The sequence below is a fragment of the Drosophila sulfurigaster genome, chromosome 3 (assembly GCF_023558435.1).
Source record: "Drosophila sulfurigaster albostrigata strain 15112-1811.04 chromosome 3, ASM2355843v2, whole genome shotgun sequence".
In the NCBI taxonomy this organism is placed as follows: domain Eukaryota; kingdom Metazoa; phylum Arthropoda; class Insecta; order Diptera; family Drosophilidae; genus Drosophila; species Drosophila sulfurigaster.
The window spans coordinates 53,376,691-53,398,570 of record NC_084883.1 but is presented as its reverse complement, the minus strand read 5'-3'; the positions used below and the strand labels follow the sequence as shown (position 1 = coordinate 53,398,570).

Below are 21,880 nucleotides of genomic sequence, written 5' to 3'. Positions count from 1 at the left end.
TAGGTACTGCACTAAAATTAAATATATGTGCGCCAATTCGGCGATCAGGTGAAATTTCACACAACTTTAAAGATAACATGGGAACAGTGAGGGCTACATATCTTAATGTGCTTTGATCTATCAATAAATCGACAATGTCGACTATGGACATTAGTCTGGCCAAATCACACTATGGTAGTAGTAGACATGCCTACTTTTCACAAAATATTCTAGGGACCTTCCTTAGTTCAAATAAAAAAAAAAAACGCATCGAAAAATCTCATGTAATTTAGGAGTTATTCATTTCCATCAAGAAAAGTGGTCTCCTGGACCATAGTGCAATATTTCCTAACGCCGAAAAGTAGGCAACGATTTTTTTTTGCATTTTATAGCTTTTGTTCTTACTAAATTTACAATTATTGTATTTAAGTAATTGTATTTATGTTTGTGTAATAGTTATGTATCTCAAGAATCATCTGAAGACTGAAGACACTGTTCCCTAGTTTGGTAGATTGTTTAATCGATTGTTCTACGCGAAAGCTATGCCATCTAGCGGTGGGTTGCTGTACTATGTTCTGTTTAATTTTGGCTTCTGTAGATCAAACCAGTCGGAATTATAATTAATGAAAGAAAAAGCAGATTAATATAATAATTCGCATCGGAACAAGTTTTTTTTTACAATGCCTATGTTTTATAACCTGCAGGCTTCTCTCTATTTTAAATATATAGACTATCTCTTCTGACGTTCAAAAACCGGTAATCGCAATATGTGAACTTTATTTATTTTGCGTATTCAACCAATCTATCTTCAGTTATAGATGAACAGTCGCAAATAAATGTCGTTCTTAAATTGGTCAATTCTCTGGCTCATCTGCGGTGTTGCCACTGCTGCAACACAAACTTGTGAGATAGTAGATTCAGGGATCTACAGCATAAAATGCCACGAATTAAGCAGTCTCGAGGAGATAAACGATGTCCCCACAACAAATCTTCGCGGATTAGAAATCAGAAACACGCAAACAAAGCTAACCATTGGAGCAGCGAATAGTTCACTGAACATGCCGCAATTATCGTTCCTCGATCTGCATGTGCCACGCCTTGAACTTCTCAATGAAGGCTTCTCCAATCTCCCCCATCTGTGGCATCTCAACATCTCCGGCTGTGGAGTGGAACAACTGCTGGTCTCTCACTTTCCCACCGATTGCTTATTGGGACAGATCTACGCCAGCGACAATAAGCTTAGTGTTCTCACAAAGGATTTGTTGAGCAAATTTCCCAATTTGATTTTTGGTTTTTTCGAAAATAATTCTCTAAATCATGTAGAGTTGCCATACATGGGATCTCTAAATATCTTAGACCTTAGTCATAACGTTTTGACAACCTTTAACATCACCTTTGGCAATTGTCCATACTTGAAAAAGCTGTACCTCAACAACAATAAGCTCACTCAAGTATGTTAATTTGCAGCAAGAAATTTGTCATGTGTCGTTTAAAATATTAAAGCTCTACTGTTTTTGTTTTGGAATGAAGTTTCAGATTACACTACCTGCAGAAGTTGATGCCTCCTCAGCAGAGAAGGTGTTTGGACTGGAAATATTGGATCTCTCAAACAACAGCATAAGTGAGCTTGTCGAAAACCAATTCGAGTCGCTAGGTGAACTTGTGTGGCTGGAATTATCGGGCAATAAAATTGCCGTTTTGAAGAGTGCTCACTTCGCAGGCCTGACATCGTTACGTTTTCTGCATTTGCAGTCAAACGGTAAATTGGAACTAAAAGAACACGCCTTTGAAGAACTCAAGCAACTTGAAACGCTCGACTTGTCATACAATGGTCTCGAAATTCTAAGTCCGAATCTTTTCGGCTACAAAGAGGTGGACAAGCAAGGTCTCTATGATTACTTGCCAATGCCTTACATGCGTAAGCTTAATCTAAACGGCAATAAACTCCAGCAGCTGGACCCTGGCACCTTTGAGAAATTGCCAGTTTTGGATACACTCTTGCTCGCCAATAATGCATTGCGTGTGCTTCCCGAGGGCCTGTTTGTTCCTATACAAAATCTGAGGGTGCTGGATATTCGTCACAATCAATTGACAGAGATTAGCAGCGATATTCTGAAGAGTCTAAACAAAGTCAAAGATCTGTTAATTAACTACAATCAGCTGACATTTCTGCCCGACTTGAATGAGACGCTGCCTCATTTGCAGCATATAGGCATTGACGGGAATCCGTGGGAACGTGACTTTTTTGCCCAATCGGAGCAATGGCTGATCGCAAGAAAGATACAGTATCTGAAGGATGAAGATTAGGAACTACCCCTCTGATGATGCTGATAATGATGAAATTAATAATGGAACTAAGCTATCCAATCTGTATTGTTCTCTTTTAAGGCTTTCTTTCAAGAATTTATATACAAATAAATAATAATAATAAAATATACACACTTGCCAGTTAAATACATTTCCTAAGTAATAATTCCCTTAAACTTTAAAGTCTTTTTCACCATGCCACAACAACTACAATATATGTAATTAAGGCAACAATTATTAGTAATGTGGTTGTTGTAGTTATTGACCACTGAAATGCCGCAACGAGCGGCAAAATGTTGCAATTTATCAGTTGACATACCAGGCGAACATAAATCGGCAGCAAGCAGAACGTAATTACGTAATAAAACAAAACAATTATTAATAGTTTGGTTATTGTTGTTGTTGGCCACTGGTTGGTCAAAAATGGCTACATCGGCAGGAGAAATACCAGGCGAACATAAATCAGCAGCAAGCAGATATACAGCAGGTCACTTGAGTGGCGCCATCTGTCGTCCGTTCTATGTACCGCACATAAATTAAATAGCGCGCCAATTTGAATCTTAAAAGCAACCGATGCAAAAAAACATTCAAAGCCGTTAAAATTTGAAAATATTTTTTCGGAAATTGCAACAACAACCACAACATAAGTAGTTAAAACAACAATTATTAATAGTAAGTATGGTTGTTGCTGTTGTTGTTGGCCACTCGATATTGCAACGTTCAAAAATTGCTAAATCAGCAGGTGAAGTACTAGGCGAACATAAATTAGCAGCAAGCAGAAATACAGCAAGTCAATTGAGTGGCGCCATCAGTCGCCTGTTTAGAGTACTACAATTAAAATTAAAGCGCGCCAATTTGAATGTTAAAAGCAGCCGATGCACAAAAGTCAAACCCGTTTAAATTAAAAAATATTTTTCGGAAATTGCATACTCTTTACATTATCTAGCTCGCTCTAACTAATGAGTTAGGCTATAGGCGTAAGGACTATATATCTGCTTATGTATACAAGATTTACTTTTCTACATAAATGTTTGTATCTATTTATTCAAATAACAAATAGTTAATTTGAAATTATTAATTAACAAATTGAATTATTAATTAAATTGAGTTATTAAAAGTAAAGTGCGCAAAGTCAGAGATCGCTTATTTCTTCTTGTCTTTGGAAGAATCGTCTTTCGAGTCCTTAGCTTCGGATTTTGGTGGCTCCTTTTCTTTCTCATCTGCTTTCTTGTCGTCTTTTTTCTCTTTAGATTCCTCTGCTTTTACTTCCTTTTTATCCCCGCCCTCAGTTTTCTTCTCATCCTTTTTCTTATCTTTCTTTGGATCCGCATCTGCTTCATCCGGATTCATGGTGGACGCCAATCGATTTGCCTTGGCCAATGCCTCCTCAGCATCTCCGACCATATAGAAAGCAATCTCTGGAATATCATCGTATTCACCGTTGAGCAGACGCTTGAAACCTTCTACGGACTTCTCCACAGGCACAAGCTTGCCCGGATGACCTGTGAAAACCTCGGCCACCTGGAAGGGTTGCGAAAGGAACCGCTGAATCTTGCGGGCACGTGCCACCGTCAGTTTATCATCCTCGGAGAGCTCATCCATGCCCAGAATAGCAATGATATCCTGCAGCGACTTGTAGCTCTGCAGCGTCTTCTGCACGGCACGGGCCACATTATAATGCTCCTCGCCCACAATATCGGGATCCAGAATGCGCGAAGTTGAGTCCAAGGGATCGACAGCTGGATAAATGCCCAACTCAGAGATGGGACGCGACAACACGGTGGTGGCATCCAAGTGGGAGAAGGTGGCAGCTGGTGCCGGATCCGTGAGATCATCAGCTGGCACATAGACCGCCTGAACGGAGGTGATGGAGCCGTTGCGAGTACTTGTAATACGCTCCTGCATGGTGCCCATGTCAGTGCCCAATGTGGGTTGATAACCCACAGCCGAGGGGATTCTTCCCAGCAGTGCAGACACCTCCGATCCGGCTTGAGTGAAGCGGAATATATTGTCGATGAAGAGGAGTACATCTTGGCCATCGATGTCACGGAAATACTCGGCAATCGTCAGTCCGGTGAGCACCACACGATTACGAGCACCTGGCGGCTCATTCATCTGGCCATAGACGAGCGCCACCTTCGAAGTTGGTTCCTCCAGTGAAATGACGTTGCTTTCAATCATCTCGTGATACAGATCGTTGCCTTCACGTGTGCGTTCGCCAGCGCCCACAAACACCGAGTAGCCACCGTGGGACTTGGCAATGTTGTTGATCAGCTCCATGATGAGCACAGTTTTGCCCACTCCAGCGCCACCAAAGAGTCCGATCTTGCCACCCTTTACATAGGGAGCGAGCAGATCAATCACTTTGATGCCCGTGACCAGCATTTCTGGTTTGACACTCAAATCCGCCAGCTCAGGCGCATCATTGTGGATGAAGGAATAGAAATCGCTTTTGATCTCGCCACGTTCATCGATGGGATCACCCACCACATTCATAATGCGGCCCAAGACGGATTTTCCCACTGGCACACGAATGGGAAAACCCGTGTCAATAACTTTCTGACCTCGTCGCAGTCCTTCAGTGGCATCCATGGCCACGCTGCGGACCACATTGTTACCCAAGTGATGGAAAACCTAGCACAACACTTTGAGTAATCAACTAAGAGTTTGTCTAGTAAATCTCACCTCCAGCACCAGACGTCCAATGGGTGCATCTTGCACCTCCATGGCATTGAGCACATCGGGCACCTCGTCTTCGAAGTAAACATCCACAACTGGTCCAATGACGGAGTGAACAACTCCTTCACGACGTTTGCCTAACAGCGCACCAAGATCTTTGCCATCTGCCGATTTCTTTTTGTCCCCAGCATCGGTGGCTTCATCTTTGGCCGATTTCTCACCCTCATCGCAGGGATCGTCTTTCTTATCATCATCCTTGGCCAATAGGAGCGAGGTGTGAAGAGAACGCGACTGTAAGTAGTAATCTGCTAATTCAAGTTGTCCCCCGGACCGTCCGAGTTTCCAGCCTATGTTGAAGAAAAGGTTTCTATAGTTATGCGATCTATTATTAAAGTAAAGTAGTCTTACCTGCGCTCAATCTTTTCCAAACCGTCAACATTTTGCTAGGTTTCGTTTTTATTGTAATTTAATTAAACAATCTTTAAAGCTTCACTGTTGGTTAATCAAGTTTAAAAGTTAAATGGTTTTTATTTTCAGTTTGCAAATTTTTATAAAATTTTATTTTCTTATGAAATTTTCTTTCTTTACTGAAGACAGTTCGCAAATGAATTTCGCTTTTCTAATGACAGTGACATTAATGACAATAGATTTCATCAGTTGTCAAAGCTCACTTCGGTTCTTCTTAAAAAATATTTTATATATGTATGTTTAATTAATTATCGATAATACTGTCAAATTTAACAGTCATGTTTTACCATACCTAATGAATTTGGAAGCTGCATACCTGATACCCATATTTCAATGCTACGAAAAGAATGTAATGCAAATTAATTAAAATGTGAATTAATTTCAAAGATTAATATAATAAAGCTGTGCATTTTCTAATTTGCAATCTTCTAGTTTGTAAATTTACAAGAGTAAAATTATAGTTAACCAATTTTAAAGTAACTTTTATAACACCTAAGTTTAAGTCACTTTATTGGACAATCTAAAGGATATATTCATATGATTTTAATTGCAGACATTTAATGTAATGTTAAATTTATTATTTTTTTTACTAATGGTGGATTTATATACATTTTATGCAAAACAAAAAAACATAATAATCAACACCAATTTTAAATATACCCAAATTACTACTTGCATGCTGAGTATACAAATTATAATTTGCACATGGAAAATTCAATCTTAATTATTCGTATCATAGAATAATGAAATAGTAATATGAATTATCTATCAATTTAGTTCTTGAAATATTTCATATTAAACATTCTAATTTCTGCAGTAAATTATTATCTTTTCTAGCGAATTTTGTAAATTCGTGTTGTTTTATGTTGGAATACATAAATACCTAAACATTAACATTAATAGCATATTTAACTTATTATTACATCCATTATTATATTAGATAGCATATTACTTAGGGGCAACCTGTTCACTTAACCACCTCATTCCGCACCCCTCTATCCTCACTTAGGGGTAGGTTCAAGGTAGTTGCTATGCCAACCCTTTGAGAACCTTTTGTTGTGGCCAAATTAGTCGTATATTAGACCAGCTGCCAGATGGACGTGCTTTCCCACTACAGCTCGCCAGTAATTGAGTTTCCGGCCACGCAGCCCATAGAGAAACAGAATGCACTAGTCGACAACTGTACAGGAACAGATCCTCCGCCTCCGGGCAAAGAGATTTCCACATCCACCCAGCAGAAGCAGCACATAGCGACACAAACAGAACAGCTTACGGGGAATACAAATGGCAGCGTGGAGTACGATGAGCGTGCGTTGGCCAAGTGGCTGCGACAGATCTATCCGCTAGTGGAGCAAGAGTTGAGCCAGCCAACGCCACTGATGGACGAGGATCAACAGCAGCAGCAGCTGACGAGTCAAGGCGCCTTGCAGGATCAGTTGCAGGTGCACATCTATCAGAATCTGCCCATGGGGAGTGTGGAGAACTCCCAAGGATTGGCCATTTGGCTGTGTGTGCACACGAATAATGCACCTGTGCTGGTGACCACAACTGTGGCGCAACACGACGATTGGTGCGAGCATGTGGATCAGCAGCTGAAGCTTTTTGTGCCACAGCGTGTGGCGCATGGCGACTTTGTGATCTACAGGGAGATGAAGGCGTTGCCATTGAAGTCATGTTTGCGAAGTTTATCCACGAATAGCTTCAATAAGAACATGTTTGCTGGCGCCACCATGGATGGGGAGCTCTTTGTCTGGCTCTATGAGCAATCTCGTGGTGCCAGCGATGCTAACGTGGACATCAATCAGCTACACAGCGTCACATCTACGCAAGGAGCAGCTGTGGCATTGGATTGGGTGACGGAGCAGCGATTGCTCGCTTGCTATGCCAATGGCACTGTGTTGCAGTGGCTGGTAACCAAGCAGATGACACTCGACTGGGAGTAAGTGCAGTAAATCAAAGAAGTGACTTTGAGTAACAAAAGTGATTTACAGATACACAGCAGCAGTTGGTGGAGAGCTCTCCACAATGGTTTCACTGGGACTGAACGACTTTGTGCTGGGCACCAACGATGGCGGCGTCTATCGCTGCTGGAGCACAGCAGACAGATCCGCCAGCAATCAACTGCAGCTGCTGGCTTTGCGACGACATCGTTTCATGGTTTCCACACTGCTGCGCACCGAGATGGATGGTCATCCCATGGTCATCAGCTGCGATCTGAGTGGACAAGCTTATTACCACGACATGAGGCATGAAGATGAGGTAACTTTAGTCTCCACTTTAACAACAACTCTTTGCTAACTTCATCTTTTTCATTGCAAGGACACCGCTCAGTTAATTGTGCAGATTCCGCTGCCGTTTAAGAATGCCATTGCCTGCAGTCGGGATGCCAATATCATTTACTGTCCCAGCAACGATGGCGCTTTGGAGTATTACAGAGTCAGCGATGGAGCTCATGCGCATGTCAAGGGCGCTCTGCGGGGTCGTGGTAACCTCATAAGGATCAGTGACAATGGGTAAAGCTGCAGTCGAACTCAGTCAACTTGATTAGCCAGTAATTATCATTCCTTTCTTCCAGTTGCTGGCTAATCACTGGACTCTATGGCTCCGAGTTTCAGATATTCTATATTGAAAATAATTCAAGAGATTAGTCTTAACAACTTAAATGCGGATAAGAAAGTTTAAATAAAGAATAGTTTACCAAGAATTTCTAAAAAGTTAATTTAAAATAATAGGTAATTAATAATTTCCCAAGTTCTAAACAAAAAATAATATGAAGTACTCATTATAATTCTGAAATTTCCCATAATACTACTATTACATTTTTTATATCTGAAAATATGTTTTTCGCTATTTCACTGGCTGAGTTCCGCCCACTGGTTGTTGACTGTTCTTAGTTGCCACTTTCTTGCCTATATGCCTTTTGACATAATTCTCGCAGGGATCTTTGACCCTACCACAAGGATTCTTTGCGCACTTGCCACCGACGTGTGCAGCAATTGCTTCCATTTCCTCGTCAATCTCACAGGGATCAGGACACACGCACACTGTGTCCTCGCAACAAGGCATTTTGGGTGCACCACAGCACTCCTCTTCAGGTTTATCCTCGACTTGATCATCTTCATCATCGTCATCGCATTTCATGCAAAGATTATCTTCGACTTGATCACATTTATCATCGTCATCGCATTTCATGCAAAGATTATCTTTGACTTGAGCATCGTCATCGCATTTCTTGCAAAGCCTGGCAGCTGACAACAGAAAGTTTCGATTTGGAGATTGCCGCAATGGAAGCTTCACCTGCATCTGCTTTTTTTCAAGCGGCAACATCTTTTTGTGCTCCAGCTTATAGGCAACCCTTGGACATGCTTAGTATAATTAAATTTATTAAGCATTAGCATCAAATAAAACATAAGATACTTTACTTACCCGTCGCCAATCTTCCGTAAACCAATATCATGCTTGTAATTTAGGTTTCCAATTTTAAATGATTAAAAGAGTTTCGAATGAAATCCACGTCTACTTTGGTTCCATTGAATCCAATTCGAATTAGGATTGAATGAACAGCATCTGCTTAGATTTAATATAAGTTCAAATTGTGTATAGCTGCGCTTAAGTTTATTTATGGTTTAATCATTTGTTTTAATGTTGCTATTTACACGAGTTTAGATTAAAATTTCACAGATCTCTAACAAAACACAATACTTTCGATATACATAGTTATGTATTTATGCAATATATGTAAATATATATGTATATAAATATGTAAATAAGATTTTCTTTAAGAATTTTGAACGAAATGCAAAACTTAAAGTCCCATCTTTCACATCATTTTCACGTAAAAAGCTTCATCATCTAACATACTCATACATAGCTATTTGACTGTGCAGCCAGCATAAAATAGTATTATTCACACACACTCAAAAAAAAGGCGCAACTCGCTTGACTTCCACATTTGCGTGATGTACAGAGGAGTGTATAAAAAAATAGCATAGGGTTCGTAGGTATTACAATTAAAGTATGTGTACGAGGAGTGTATATATCGTATATAGAAAATATAAAGTAATCAATTGCGTGTACGCTTACAATGACATAATTACAAAGTGGCAATAAATGAATAAGATTGCAATTGTCTTAAATAAATTACACAATTAACATTAACGAGATACATACATACATATACACCCACAAATATATATATTTATGTACGAATATAAAATATATATATATATTGAGAGATATATGTATATATATAACATAAAGTAGAACTGCACACAATTTTTCTAAATCTTTTACACGCTCGAAATTCCGATCGTTAATTCACTAATCTCTACTCCTTTTCTTCTGCTCAACTTTTGACTTAAATCCATAAAATGTTTCTGTTTTTGTTTTTTTGTGATAGTACAGGTAATAATAATTGCTAGGCGTAGGCCTATTCCGCTGATTGGCTAATAAATTCAACTTAATTGAAGAGCACTGTATTGGGATCTTCATTGTCCATTTGCTTCACATGGCGTAGCACATCTTTTTTCGTGATGACACCAAGCAAACGACTGCAAATAAAAACATTAATTAGCATACGTATTTTAAATAGATAAGTCAATCGTTTACCCATTGTGTGTGACCAGTGTTTGGCGCAGACCCAGTTTGCGGAACATATCGACGACCGTTTCCATGGGCGTTTGATCTGTCACCGTGATGGGCGCCATGTCGAGAATCTTTTTAAGTTTCAGTGGCTGAGGACCCAGATTTTGTGTGGGTTGCGTGGATGTAAACAACACAATGGAATTGCTGTTAATGCCCTCGATAAGACGCTTGGCGTTGCCTGTCGATAACAAGAAGCAATTAGAATTGATTGATTGCATTTGATTGGAAGTGCGATGAACTCACCAATTGCCAAGTTTAAATCTCTGCGCAGCACAAAGCCAACCAAGTATTGATTTTCTCTGGACACAACAACGGGATAACCATTGTGCTCGGTCTCCTTTAACAGATTCTCCACATCGTCCACTGTCATGGAGTCTTGGGTAATGACATTCAATGTTTCATTGCGTTTCGGTTGCATTACATCAGCCGCCAGTGTTGTGTGCGCAAACTCCTCTTTGCTGTCCAGGAACGGGTAACCATTTAGCGCAATGTGCGCATCATATATGCCCTGACGACCCAATGCATCGCCCACCCACTTGGAGGCCATGGCAGCAGCCATCAATGGCACAATGTAACGCACGCCGCCAGTCAACTCAAACATGATGACGACCAGCGAGACTGTCATACGTGTAACGCCGCCCAGGACAGCAGCAGCGCCCACCACAGCATAGAGGCCGGGTGTTATTAGATTGCTGTCCGCACACTCGCCGGTAAAAAACCAAATGTTCGGATAACTGTACGCGAACTGCTCGACACCAATGCCAACAATGCGTCCCATGATGGCACCCAACAGCAGCGAGGGTATGAACAGACCCGATGGCACCTTAATGCCAAATGTGAATATAGTCAGCGCCAGCTTCAGCACAAAGGTCAACACGAGCAGCCAAATGGAGCTGTAGACACGGGGTCCAGGTTCGGTTACCTCAACAAAGCCAGTGCTTGTGCTTATGTTCATGCGTTTGTAGTCACTGTTGGGAAGGTAATTGCTTACAAATTGAATTATATAAACACAATTATGAATACGCACCACAATGGGTTGGTCATATCGCCGGGCGAACACTTGCTAACCAGCAGAAATATGAGCTCGTTCATGTTCATACGTGTAAACGGATTCGGATAGCAAATTATGCCGGTGACCAAGGTGACAAAGAGAACTTCGCTAACGGGATACTGGCCCAACTTGCTGAACTTTCTGTAGCGGCACCACCACAAATTCGCCTTTATAAAGAATGTGCCAATGACGCCCTGCAATAAAATATGAAAATAAGTTAATTACAAGAATAGTAAGAAAATGATTTAACTTGATTACTTACGCCCATGATGCCGAGAAAGACAAACGGTATGAGTTCAAAGAAGATCCAGGGCTTGTTGTATTCCACAAAGAACAGCACGGAATGCTCATTGCCAAACGGTGTCAGCGAGCGCAGCACGAAAGCGGCAATCAATGCACAGAAGAACGAACGCCAAAGTGTCTTGAGAGGGAAATAATAGGACACCTCTTCCAGTGAGAACAACACTCCGCCTATAGGTGCTCCGAAAGCCACCGAGACCCCTGCCGCAGAGGCTGCCGATAGAATTTCACGTTTCTTAGCCTCGTTACGTCCGTACTTCGGAAACAGATGTGAGAAGATGTTGCCAATGCAGCTGGCAATATGGACCATTGGTCCCTCCTTGCCCAGCGTCAAGCCGGCAGACACGGAGAGCATCAAGCCCACCGATTTGATCAGCAACGTCCATTTGCCTAAATAGCCGCGTATAATAAAGCCCGACAGAATGGTCTTGATCTCGGGAATACCAGAACCACAAGCATACGGTGCAAACATGCGCACCAGCGACGCACTCAGCGAGGCGAACAGCAATGCCCACAAGATGTACCAAATGTACGAGATGATGTACGGTCCAGTGCCCGTGCGACTAAGTCCAAAGATCTCAGGCCATGTTTTCCACTAAAAGAGAAGTTATAAATTAATAATAGGTATACAATTAGTGAATAATTTGAGACCACATACCGTGGAGCAGTTTCCCTCTTCAAAGACAGATTGTTTGGCTGGATAACAGCATTGCTCGCGATTAAACCAAAAGGCGGCCGGACAAATGCCATGCTTAAGATCGGACATCCAACTCGCGCCAATGTCAACCATGCCCGCAACGCAACCCGCAGCGATTCCCACCAGCAGCACGCACAGCCAACCAGAGCCCGCATCAATTGATCCCTATGTGCGATATAAAAGTTGGTTAGCTGAGTTTAAAGCATATAGAATTTTAGAGTTTACCTTGATCAAGTCCCACAGAGAATCCTGTCGCTTTTTGACAATGTAACGATGTCGCATGCGATCGCGCGCAATGTCGCGTTGCCAGTCGATGGTGTGGAAATCCTCATACTGTCCAATGCCGGGTATATCATCCTGCACATCCGAGGAGCCATAGAATGAGAGTGCTCCTAAAACGGCGTACATGAGGTGAGCAATATAAAAAGAGTACTGTGATTAGGATTTTAGTTCAGTGGGTTGAGCACATTTCGATTTTGACAAATTTGGATTTCTTTTCTTGCTTGATCTTGATCTTGATGCTGCAAATAATGATCAGTTGACGATGTTGATTATCTCATAATAAAATAATTATTAATTATACTAATATGATTTTTGTGTTCCTGATTAATTCTGGTTACACTGTTCGTATTTGTTCATCTATACTATTATTATATTCTGATGATTATTTCTGGCAGTATGATAAATTATTCCTCTTCGATTTACTTATACTTCACCGATTATTTCAATTATACTATTATCATTCTTATTTGTAAAACTGATTTTTTCTCGATAAAATCAAAGCGTGTCTCCTACAAATTGTTTGCACAAAGTATGATAAACTATTTATCGTCTATGCGCTTGTACATATTGACAATGGTATTGTGAACGCGAGATAATTAATATAATCGAAGCCCCATAAGTCTGCTTTCCGGCAACTGAACCGAAGCGCGTTCGTTGAGCATCTCTCGTTTTGCACATCTCTCGTTATTTTATTTATTAAACAATACAGACAAACTGAGCGCGCAACTGGAATTCTGCTAGCATGCATATGTCGCTTTTTTTGCTGTTTGTATTTTAATCATATGTATATTAAATGAAGACGAGTAGCGGGCACCGGGGTGGAGGGTCGTGGGTAGCGAGCTCCCCACAACCTTCGCCCTCTCACCCGCATTCGCACTTGGAGGTTTATAGTACTAATAATAGCAATAAATGCGAGTACAGACCCGCGCCACGCAGTCAACAGCTTAAAGTGTCGTGTCGTCGCAACTGACCACGAGATCGCTTGCGAAGATTAAGTAAATCTCCGCGCACATTTTGATATCAGTGTTTTGTTGCATCCCCATCTGCTTCTACTCACCATCCATGGGATCGCCGAAAGCGCTGTGAGTTGGCACATGTTGATGTTGATGATGATGATGCATTGTTCGCTGATTGGGCGCATAATCACGTTCCGTATCCGATTCTGTCGCTGTTTCGCGGTGATAACTGCTGGAAGGGCCTCCAATTAATTCACCCGGACTGGAGCGTGGCGTTATATCGATCATATCCTCGTCATCGGTAGCTGCGGTAAGTGATGTGGTTGCTGCCGCATACGAGGAGAGCTTTGAATGCGGCGCTAACGGATGATCGCTGTCGCCGGCTCCAATAGTGTGACCGTTTGACTGCAATTAAAAAACACCGCAAAATTTACTAGGCTGTGATTTGCAATTGATTTTGCTTAAAGTGTTAATATATTCAAATGTGTGGAAAAAAACGCTCTTTGTTTACGCACGGATAATTGATAAGATTAAGTGGCATTTTTGGGGGAAGTGAAGGTTCGACTCAGGGTTAATGTTGCTTTATACATATAGGTCAAACAACAGCTCAGCTGTTCACATAAAGAAGAAAGAGCGTCATACACCCACGTAGACACTTTTGTACAGTGTCATTGCCGCCCCCTAAATATAGCAAACTATTCATGTATTTGGTAATCGTTAAATAATTTGTAAAGCAGCTGTGCAATACTTTTATGTACATACCTTTTTCATGACTGTCTGATATGCGGTTATGTAGCTGTTACCTTCCGCTGCAGCCTCTCTGCTACCCTTTAATGGGAATTTATCCATTATTTTTCAAGCGTATTGACTTTGTGTGTTTTTGCGCTGTTTGCGGCGTATTTTATTTTCTGGAACGAACTGCTGGCTTTCTGCGTTTCAATATTACAATGATTTTTAGTTCATTCCTTGTTTTTCTCTCTTCTTTTTATTACATATTTTAATTGGTATTAGTGTAGAACAAGTGCAGTAGTCAGACGTCACACACACGCACACAATAACACAAACACTCACACACAGTTACAAACAGTTGTTGAACCTGGACAAACAAACACTTTCTTCACATTTCACTTGCACTTCCTGTGTGCGTTTTTGACTTGTATACAATTAGTTACACAATCTGTACATATGTCACGTGCAACACTTTGGAAACGTGTATAAATTACACGTTTAAATAAATCATTCTTACTTGTTTTTTGTTGCAATTTATTCAGCTTTATTGCAAAAATCACGGTCACATACGCGTGTGACCAAGCGCGGTATTCAACTGAAATACTCGAGGCAGATTATCAAATATTTCAAAAATACCAAACCAGCCGTTAATTGTGAAGGCAGCAGCCACACTAAATAATAGAATTCTTTCGTAATTGAATGTTTAAATAATTTACAGGCTGTAAGCGAATTTAAATATAGTTTGTGCACAAATTTATTATTATATAATTTAAAAAAAGGAACTTCAAAATAAAGAATGAATACAATAATTATGTTCTTATAACCTTTATTCATTTATTACATTAAGAACATGCAAAATATTTTTCTAAAAAAAATATAGACAAAACATAATTTAACAACTTTTTGTACATACATTGCTTGTAATTTTCATTGTCAGAAAATTTAATAGAAAACTTCAATTACATTTTGAAATGTCACCGGAATGCCCCTAATGATATTTTCAAGAGAGTGAAATATACTTTCGCTGAGCAGTATTTTCGACTGCTTATTTTGAATTAGTATTTTGGCGCATTCAGCAAACGGTCGTTTGCTGCACTCTCAGTCGTCAGTTTCCAAAATTGTTTAAACAAACAAATACTAAAATAGCATACGGCGGACGTAAACAAAGGCCGCAGCAAGCAAGCGCAAGTGCAGTTGGCGCGTTTACAGCGAGGAGAATACGTGAGAACGCGACGACACACAAAACCATAGAACTACACAAAAGAAAAAACATGGCTGGTTTCATAGCGGTGCATACAGGTTTGTGTTTTGTTTTGATTGATGGTGATTGATCACTGACATGTGTATATGTGCCATTTAGGAGCTGGAAACTGCATAGACGAGTCGAAATACCAGCGCGTCATCAAAGAGGCATGCATGCGGGCCACAGAGATTCTACGAAACGGCGGCAGCGCCGTCGATGCCTGCGAAGCGGCAATAATGCGCCTGGAGAACTGTGGCAACACGAATGCCGGCTTCGGGTCCAATCTCTGCCTGGATGGCACGGTGCAATGCGACGCTGCCATCATGGATGGCACCACACTCAACTTTGGGGCCTGCACAAATGTGAGTAGGGTCAAGAATCCCATTCAGTTGGCGCGACGCATTTGCGATGGGCAATCGGAGCAACAGCCACTGGAACGCATACCGCCCATGGTGTTAGCTGCGAGTGGAGCGGAGCAGTATGCCGAGCAACAAGGCTGTGCCATGATCGAGCCCAATGTGCTGATCTCATCGAAAGCGAAATTCCATTACAATCATTATAAGAGCAAATACGACGCGGTTGTAGGCAACCATAGCAAAGCTGTTGTGGAGGATGCGGATGTGGTGCCAGAACCGGGCAACGAGGTGGAACTCTCTGCCGCTCCGCTGGACACTGTGGGCGCCGTGTGCGTGGATGGCGCTGGCAACACGGCAGCTGGCTGCAGTTCCGGCGGAATACTGCTAAAGATGCCCGGGCGAGTGGGTCAGGCGGCTACGTACGGTGCTGGTTGCTGGGCAAGCGATACGGATGAGCTGGCCATTGCCACGTGCACGACGGGCAATGGTGAGTATCTGATGAAGACGCTGCTGGCGCGTGAGATCTGCTATGGTGCCTTTGATAGCGATTGCGCTGTGACAAGTCTGCATAAGACGTTTAAGCAAAAGTTCCTCGATTCACCGTTGCTGCCGCAACAACAGGATCTCTATGCCGGCGCCTTGACACTGCTCTACTATCCGAAGCAAAGCAGCGGCGAGGTGATGTGGAGCCACACGACGCAATCGTTTTGTGTCGGCTACATGGCGACAACGCAGAAAGTGCCAAAGGTTTGTGCTCACTATTGAATGCAGGCAGCTACGATCAATCATGCTAATTTATATTTATACAATTTTCGATTTTACAGTTTGTACACTCGCCACTGCCCACATACAGTGTGCCAGGGCGATCGTGCGTCGTCAATGGCCATAATTTCCATTTGCGCATTTAGTTTTTGGCCAGCCCAAAAAGCAAAAAGTAGCAGCAACAGCAGCAGCCAACTAGCCAGAGTCTCAGACATTGGGAGACCTAACCGAGACAGCCAGCCTCCTGCTTCTCTCTCGTCATTCAGTGTCAACTTTGCAGTTTTCTGCAATTCATTTGATTTAATGTTTAATTGCCGCGACAATCGCCCAACCAACCAAACCGACAGCAGCAGCAGCCAGCGACAGCAGCGTTTCGCTTTTGTCTCGATAAAATATTAAGAATCATTAAATGAAAACTTTTTATTGTACAGAGTACTTATGATATATGTATGGATGTAACTATGTATCTTTGTTGTTCTGTCTCAAATGTGTGGCCATGCACAGCATACACGAAAATAATATTAATACACTCACATACTTATATAGTTTAACAACGACAATGTCTAGTACGATTTCCCCTTGTTGAACTAAGCTGAAGCTGAGGCGCAACGCATCTGCCAGCGTTATAAATCAGCCAAGAGCAAGAGCGAAAACGTGAAATATCATATTCAATAACAGATTTAGACACGATGACGTATGCATGTCGCGTCTCTTGTGTATATAGATTGTTTTTATCTTGTCTTTTTATGTTTTTATTTGCTCAACACTCTTCCTAACCCATTCGCTTTGGCGACACATCACATTCATTTCTTTAACAGTCTCAATTACGAATAGAGATTGTTGCAAAAACAAATTTGATTGTTACATTTATAAGCAATATTTTTGTGTGAATTGTGTTTCAGTATTTATATATTTGGAGGACTATATAATTGTAGCTAAGTGATTATTATTAATTATGATATATAAAGTGTATTTTAACAATAGTTGAATAGCCTTTGTTTTTTTTGTTACATAATTGCAGTTAATATAAGTATTTTTGTTTAGTTTGTTGCAGGTATAGAAAGATTCAAATTTCTATTGTCCAGTAGGTTCATCGGTAACGGTAACAGGCTCATCTGTAGTTGTAGTAGTTGTTGAAGTTGTTGCTTCAGAAGTTGAGGATGCGGTAGTTGTTGAAGTTGTATCTTCAGAAGTTGAGGATGCGGTGGTCGAGGTTGCAGTGACAGTTGTTGTGGTTGGTGCCTGAGTTGTAGTTGGTGCATCGGTGCGACAACTGTCCGAAATGGTTGCCTGGCATCTGCCGGTGGCCGTGTTGAAATAGGGAGTAGGTGACGAGCAGCCTCCGGTGAATGTTTGAGTGAAGGTTGTGCTCGTCAGACTAGCCTTCTCGCAGTAGACGTAAGTGCGGCAAGTGGAATCGGCGTAGGCAAAGAAGTATCTGGTTGTTTTGGTCTCGGCTGCCTCTTGGCAAATGCTCAGCACCTCAGTGGGACTGGGCGTAGTGGGTGGCGCCTGAGTTGGTGGCGTGTAAACAGCATTGCTGCAGGTGGCGTTGTATTGTGCCTGCAATAAAAACAAAATCTAAATTAGAAAACTCTTCGAGATGAAAGTGAAATGATACGTACAAAGGTGGCAGCACAGTTGGGCACGCAAACGGTGCTGAAAAAGGGTTCGGCATCGGAGACGCAAATCTCATCCTCAGCGCAATCGATGATCAAGGACGTGGACAGTTCACCGTTGACGCAACGAGCTGCTTGCGTGCTGCTCACACAAGCATAATTCCTGTTGTTCAGACAGGTCTGACAGGCGGTTTCATCGTCACCGCAAACGTTTATAATGCTGCCCGTAACTAAACTCTTGTCCACACAAATATCCGCGGAGTTGGTGCAAACCTCGTTAGCTTCACAGCTGTAAGGACCGTATTTCCGTTCACCTGCAAAAGAGAATTGAATCTCATTCCTGTAAATTAACCTCCAATCCTGTACTTACCCAGGCAAATGGAATAAGTGGTCTCCGATTCGCAGGACACTTGATTATCCGATTGGCACACCTGACATTGAATCTGGCTCAGCACCTGGCCAATCATCGCCACCAGCAGGACAAGAACTCCGATTTTGTTCATCTTCACGTTTTCGATTTGAATGTATATCACTGACTGATCTGCTGTCACCAGCCACATTATCTTATATAGTCAAAATTGTAACCTTCAAAGCGAAACATTTATGAGTCCTATGTCTATGATAATGACAGTCGGGATGTTGACTTTGTCATAAAGCAATATCGAATCATTTTTGGGGGCTAAGCATAGCAGCGCACCAACTACAACTCTCTTTATATACATTATATTGTTGTAGGTATCTTGACTCGAGTACCGCACATTTTTCCCAAGAATTATTTCCTCTGTTTATCTTCAGCTTGATTTACGTTTATCTTTACGGTCCAAATGTAAAGTCATGAAAAAAGAAGGTCTTTGCGGATTATTAATCTGTTTTTCTCTAACTTGTTGTGAATTCTGTATTTGATTATAAACAATATAAAGGAAACACTTAAGTTTTGTTTTGTTTGTTTTAAATTTGGAAGTATTTTTAAATCACAATCAAATAAAATATTGGGTACTTAATATAAAATATGTATATAAGCCTTGTATTCAAACAATTGTTGTGATTATTCAATGGTTATTATTTATTTTAAAATATGTATTCAGCTTACATACATTTTTTTTATATTTCTTAATTGTTTTATTTTAAATTTTATTTAAATTGTTAATTTAAAAAAAATAGTATAATTCAGAACTCGGTCGTATACGTAATAAATATCAGTCACATTTAATAAGTATACGACTAAGCAGCGGCTGCTGGAAGTACTTATAGAAAATCCAACAAACACTAGATGGCGCTGGTAGTTTCCTTTATGCTTCATAGTTATTACATGGAAATCAAACGAGAATTTGTTATGAAATATGATGTTTAGTATAAAAATTGTATAGCTTAAAATGTTAAGCAAGATCTATATCACATATTTTATTTATTTATTAACAATTAAATATAATAAAAACAATTAAATATAATATAAAAACAAAGTCGACTTTATGATCAATTATGGCAGAGAGCATTAGCAACAAGGCCGTCAGGTAAAAATGTGAATTTTTGTTATGAGGAAAGGCTTTTGATAACTTGTACATTCCGTCGCAGTGCAGATAAGAATGTGTTAAATGATATTTTTTTTTTGTTTATAAGGGTATGATCAGATAGATGTGATAATCAGCAAAGTAATTTAATTGCTATTTACATTAATTATACTTTATAAATGTTCAGACGAGATTGTTTAATTTAATAAGTATATAAGCAGATCACAAGCAAAAAACATTTATTTGTGATTGTAATTTCGACTTTCTAATCTTAAAATAAATAAACCGTTAAGATTTTATCAAATTTTCCAGAGTTGAAAGCTCAACAAATTAAAGTCCCTCATACCTTTAATATCTATAGGCCGCGATAACGAATTTATAAAGAAATATTATGGTGTATATTGTATTGTTAATTTACGATTGCGATGAAGATAATTTGTCAGGCACGTGGATTACTTTAAATGATTATAAAATACCACTTAAAATTACAATTTTTCTTATTTATCTTAATTGCTATCTTAAGAGTTCCCAACCTGATTGGCACTATATAAAGGAGTCCAAATTATTCAAATTACGAATACTTATCCGAAATTTTTCTTATGATGAAACTCTTGTTAGTCGCCGCTTGTCTTATTCTGTTTGTTGTCCGGACTCAAACTCAAGATTGTCCTGGATATATATATCGCAATAATATTTTATATATCGTAAATATATTTTTATGATATAGTATTTAATATGGTATTCAAATTTATTTACAGGTCCAAACTGCACTGGAGGCTTAGACCGCGGGTCAAATTGTGCTTTCAATGCCAATCGTAATATGTGGTATCATTCCAATGGAAGGTGCTTCCAGATGCACTATTTAGGGTGTGGGGGAAACTTCAATCGGTATTGCACTAAGAGGGAATGTGAAAATAGATGTGTAAGGAAATAATCAATAAAAATCAACTTAATGAAATACAATAGTTATGTGGAAAATGAAGAAATATTAACATTATAAAATGGGAAAAGGCAACAGGGCTGATATTAAATTTATTAGTTTACACGCTCACATGAATGTTCGTAACTTTTATTGATATATGAATGTATTATAATTCAGAACACGATCGTATACTTAATAAATATGAGACATTTATTAAGTATACGACTTAGCAGCTCCTGCTGCTTGTACTTATGTAAAAACCAATGAACCATAGATGGCGCTAGCAATTTCTTTTGTGCTTCATAGTGATTAAATAAAAATCAAACGAGAATGTGTTATGAAATTAGGTGTGAAGTATGGAAATTGTAAAGCTTAAAATGTTAAGCAAGATCAATATCAAATATTTTATTAATTTATCAACAATTAAATATAATACGATGGAGATTTTATTATCAAATATGGCAGCGAGCATTAGCAACAAGGCCGTCAGGTAAAAATGTAAATTTTTGTTATGAGGAAAGACTTTTAATAACTTGTACATTCAGTCGCAGTGCAGATAAGAATGTGTTAAATGATATTTTTATACCCGCTTCCCATAGGGTAGAAGGGTATTATAACTTTGTGCCGGCAGGAAATGTATGTAACAGGTAGAAGGTAACAGGTATCAGAGTCAACAGCCGAGACGATATAGCCATGTCCGTCTGTCCGTCTGTGTGTCTGTCCGTATGAAACACTGGATCTCAGAGACTATAAGAGATAAAGCTATAATTTTTTTTCGACAGCATTTGTTATGTTTGCACGCAGATCAAGTTTGTTTCTAATTTTTGCCACGCCCACTTCCGCCCCCCGCAAATCAATAAAATCGAAGAACAAGCGTAAATTTAAAGCTAGAGTTGCGAATTTTGGTATATACAATAACTACTATAGTAGTTATAATTCCTGAAAATTTTAGATAAAAATTGTGGAAGTTATTAAAGAAATACTTTTGTATGGGCAAAAACGCCTACTTACTAGGGGTCTGAGTTGCTTTGGGTGACAATCTGGTACATTGTGTCGTCTATGGTATATTTTGAATGGTGTGCTGTATCGATATACCAAACATACCATTTGGTATATTTTTAGTATTTTTTTTTTTTAGTATTTTCGGTATATTTTGAAAATAATACCGCAATATTTTGGCCTTATTAAAAATGGGTAGCAGGTATCTCACAGTCGAGCACACTCGACTGTAACTTTCTTACTTGTTTTGTTTATGAAGGTATGATCAGATAGATGTGATAGTGAGCAAAGTAATTTAATTGCTATTTACATTTATTAAATTTTATAGATGTTCAGATGAACATCTTTATTTGTGAGTAACTTATTTGTGAGTAATTTC

General features: G+C 39.9%; 6 protein-coding genes across 9 annotated transcripts; 3 read left to right on the top strand and 3 right to left on the bottom strand.

Annotated features, from left to right (window-relative positions):
* The first annotated feature begins 803 nt into the window (after nucleotides 1-803).
* LOC133842523 (leucine-rich repeat-containing protein 15-like) lies at nucleotides 804-2,381 on the top strand. Its single transcript, XM_062275644.1, has 2 exons — nucleotides 804-1,430; nucleotides 1,510-2,381. The coding sequence occupies exons 1-2, from the start codon at nucleotides 816-818 to the stop codon at nucleotides 2,284-2,286; spliced, it is 1,392 nt and encodes a 463-aa protein (XP_062131628.1). The 5' UTR covers nucleotides 804-815; the 3' UTR covers nucleotides 2,287-2,381.
* A 913-nt stretch (nucleotides 2,382-3,294) lies between these two features.
* LOC133842807 (ATP synthase subunit beta, mitochondrial) lies at nucleotides 3,295-5,578 on the bottom strand. Its single transcript, XM_062276059.1, has 3 exons — nucleotides 5,374-5,578; nucleotides 4,972-5,312; nucleotides 3,295-4,920 (listed from the first exon to the last, which is right to left on the bottom strand). The coding sequence occupies exons 1-3, from the start codon at nucleotides 5,402-5,404 to the stop codon at nucleotides 3,430-3,432; spliced, it is 1,863 nt and encodes a 620-aa protein (XP_062132043.1). The 5' UTR covers nucleotides 5,405-5,578; the 3' UTR covers nucleotides 3,295-3,429.
* Nucleotides 5,579-6,379: 801 nt separating this feature from the next.
* On the top strand, nucleotides 6,380-8,152 carry LOC133840984 (uncharacterized). The gene is made up of 4 exons (XM_062273215.1): nucleotides 6,380-7,372; nucleotides 7,425-7,692; nucleotides 7,753-7,946; nucleotides 8,009-8,152. The coding sequence occupies exons 1-4, from the start codon at nucleotides 6,528-6,530 to the stop codon at nucleotides 8,079-8,081; spliced, it is 1,380 nt and encodes a 459-aa protein (XP_062129199.1). The 5' UTR covers nucleotides 6,380-6,527; the 3' UTR covers nucleotides 8,082-8,152.
* Nucleotides 8,153-8,709: 557 nt separating this feature from the next.
* LOC133840983 (H(+)/Cl(-) exchange transporter 5) lies at nucleotides 8,710-14,669 on the bottom strand. Of its 3 annotated transcripts, none has more exons than XM_062273214.1 (11): nucleotides 14,610-14,653; nucleotides 14,126-14,191; nucleotides 13,465-13,768; nucleotides 12,351-12,517; nucleotides 12,087-12,290; nucleotides 11,391-12,023; nucleotides 11,105-11,322; nucleotides 10,321-11,045; nucleotides 10,042-10,255; nucleotides 8,860-9,983; nucleotides 8,710-8,798 (listed from the first exon to the last, which is right to left on the bottom strand). In XM_062273214.1, the coding sequence occupies exons 2-10, from the start codon at nucleotides 14,132-14,134 to the stop codon at nucleotides 9,893-9,895; spliced, it is 2,565 nt and encodes an 854-aa protein (XP_062129198.1). In that variant the 5' UTR covers nucleotides 14,135-14,191; nucleotides 14,610-14,653; the 3' UTR covers nucleotides 8,710-8,798; nucleotides 8,860-9,892. The 3 variants fall into 3 exon arrangements, with proteins under 3 accessions (XP_062129198.1, XP_062129196.1, XP_062129195.1); XM_062273212.1 differs by having other exon boundaries at nucleotides 14,126-14,292; nucleotides 14,610-14,624; XM_062273211.1 differs by having other exon boundaries at nucleotides 14,126-14,669.
* A 474-nt stretch (nucleotides 14,670-15,143) lies between these two features.
* LOC133842502 (threonine aspartase 1) lies at nucleotides 15,144-17,111 on the top strand. Its single transcript, XM_062275609.1, has 3 exons — nucleotides 15,144-15,391; nucleotides 15,453-16,438; nucleotides 16,516-17,111. Exons 1-3 carry the CDS (start codon nucleotides 15,364-15,366, stop codon nucleotides 16,597-16,599), a joined length of 1,098 nt encoding a protein of 365 aa, XP_062131593.1. The 5' UTR covers nucleotides 15,144-15,363; the 3' UTR covers nucleotides 16,600-17,111.
* On the bottom strand, nucleotides 16,734-18,575 carry LOC133842503 (uncharacterized). Of its 2 annotated transcripts, XM_062275612.1 has the most exons (4): nucleotides 18,443-18,575; nucleotides 18,079-18,386; nucleotides 17,613-18,016; nucleotides 16,734-17,573 (listed from the first exon to the last, which is right to left on the bottom strand). In XM_062275612.1, exons 1-4 carry the CDS (start codon nucleotides 18,573-18,575, stop codon nucleotides 17,528-17,530), a joined length of 891 nt encoding a protein of 296 aa, XP_062131596.1. In that variant the 3' UTR covers nucleotides 16,734-17,527. The 2 variants fall into 2 exon arrangements, with proteins under 2 accessions (XP_062131596.1, XP_062131595.1); XM_062275611.1 differs by having other exon boundaries at nucleotides 16,734-18,016.
* Nucleotides 18,576-21,880: the final 3,305 nt, after the last annotated feature.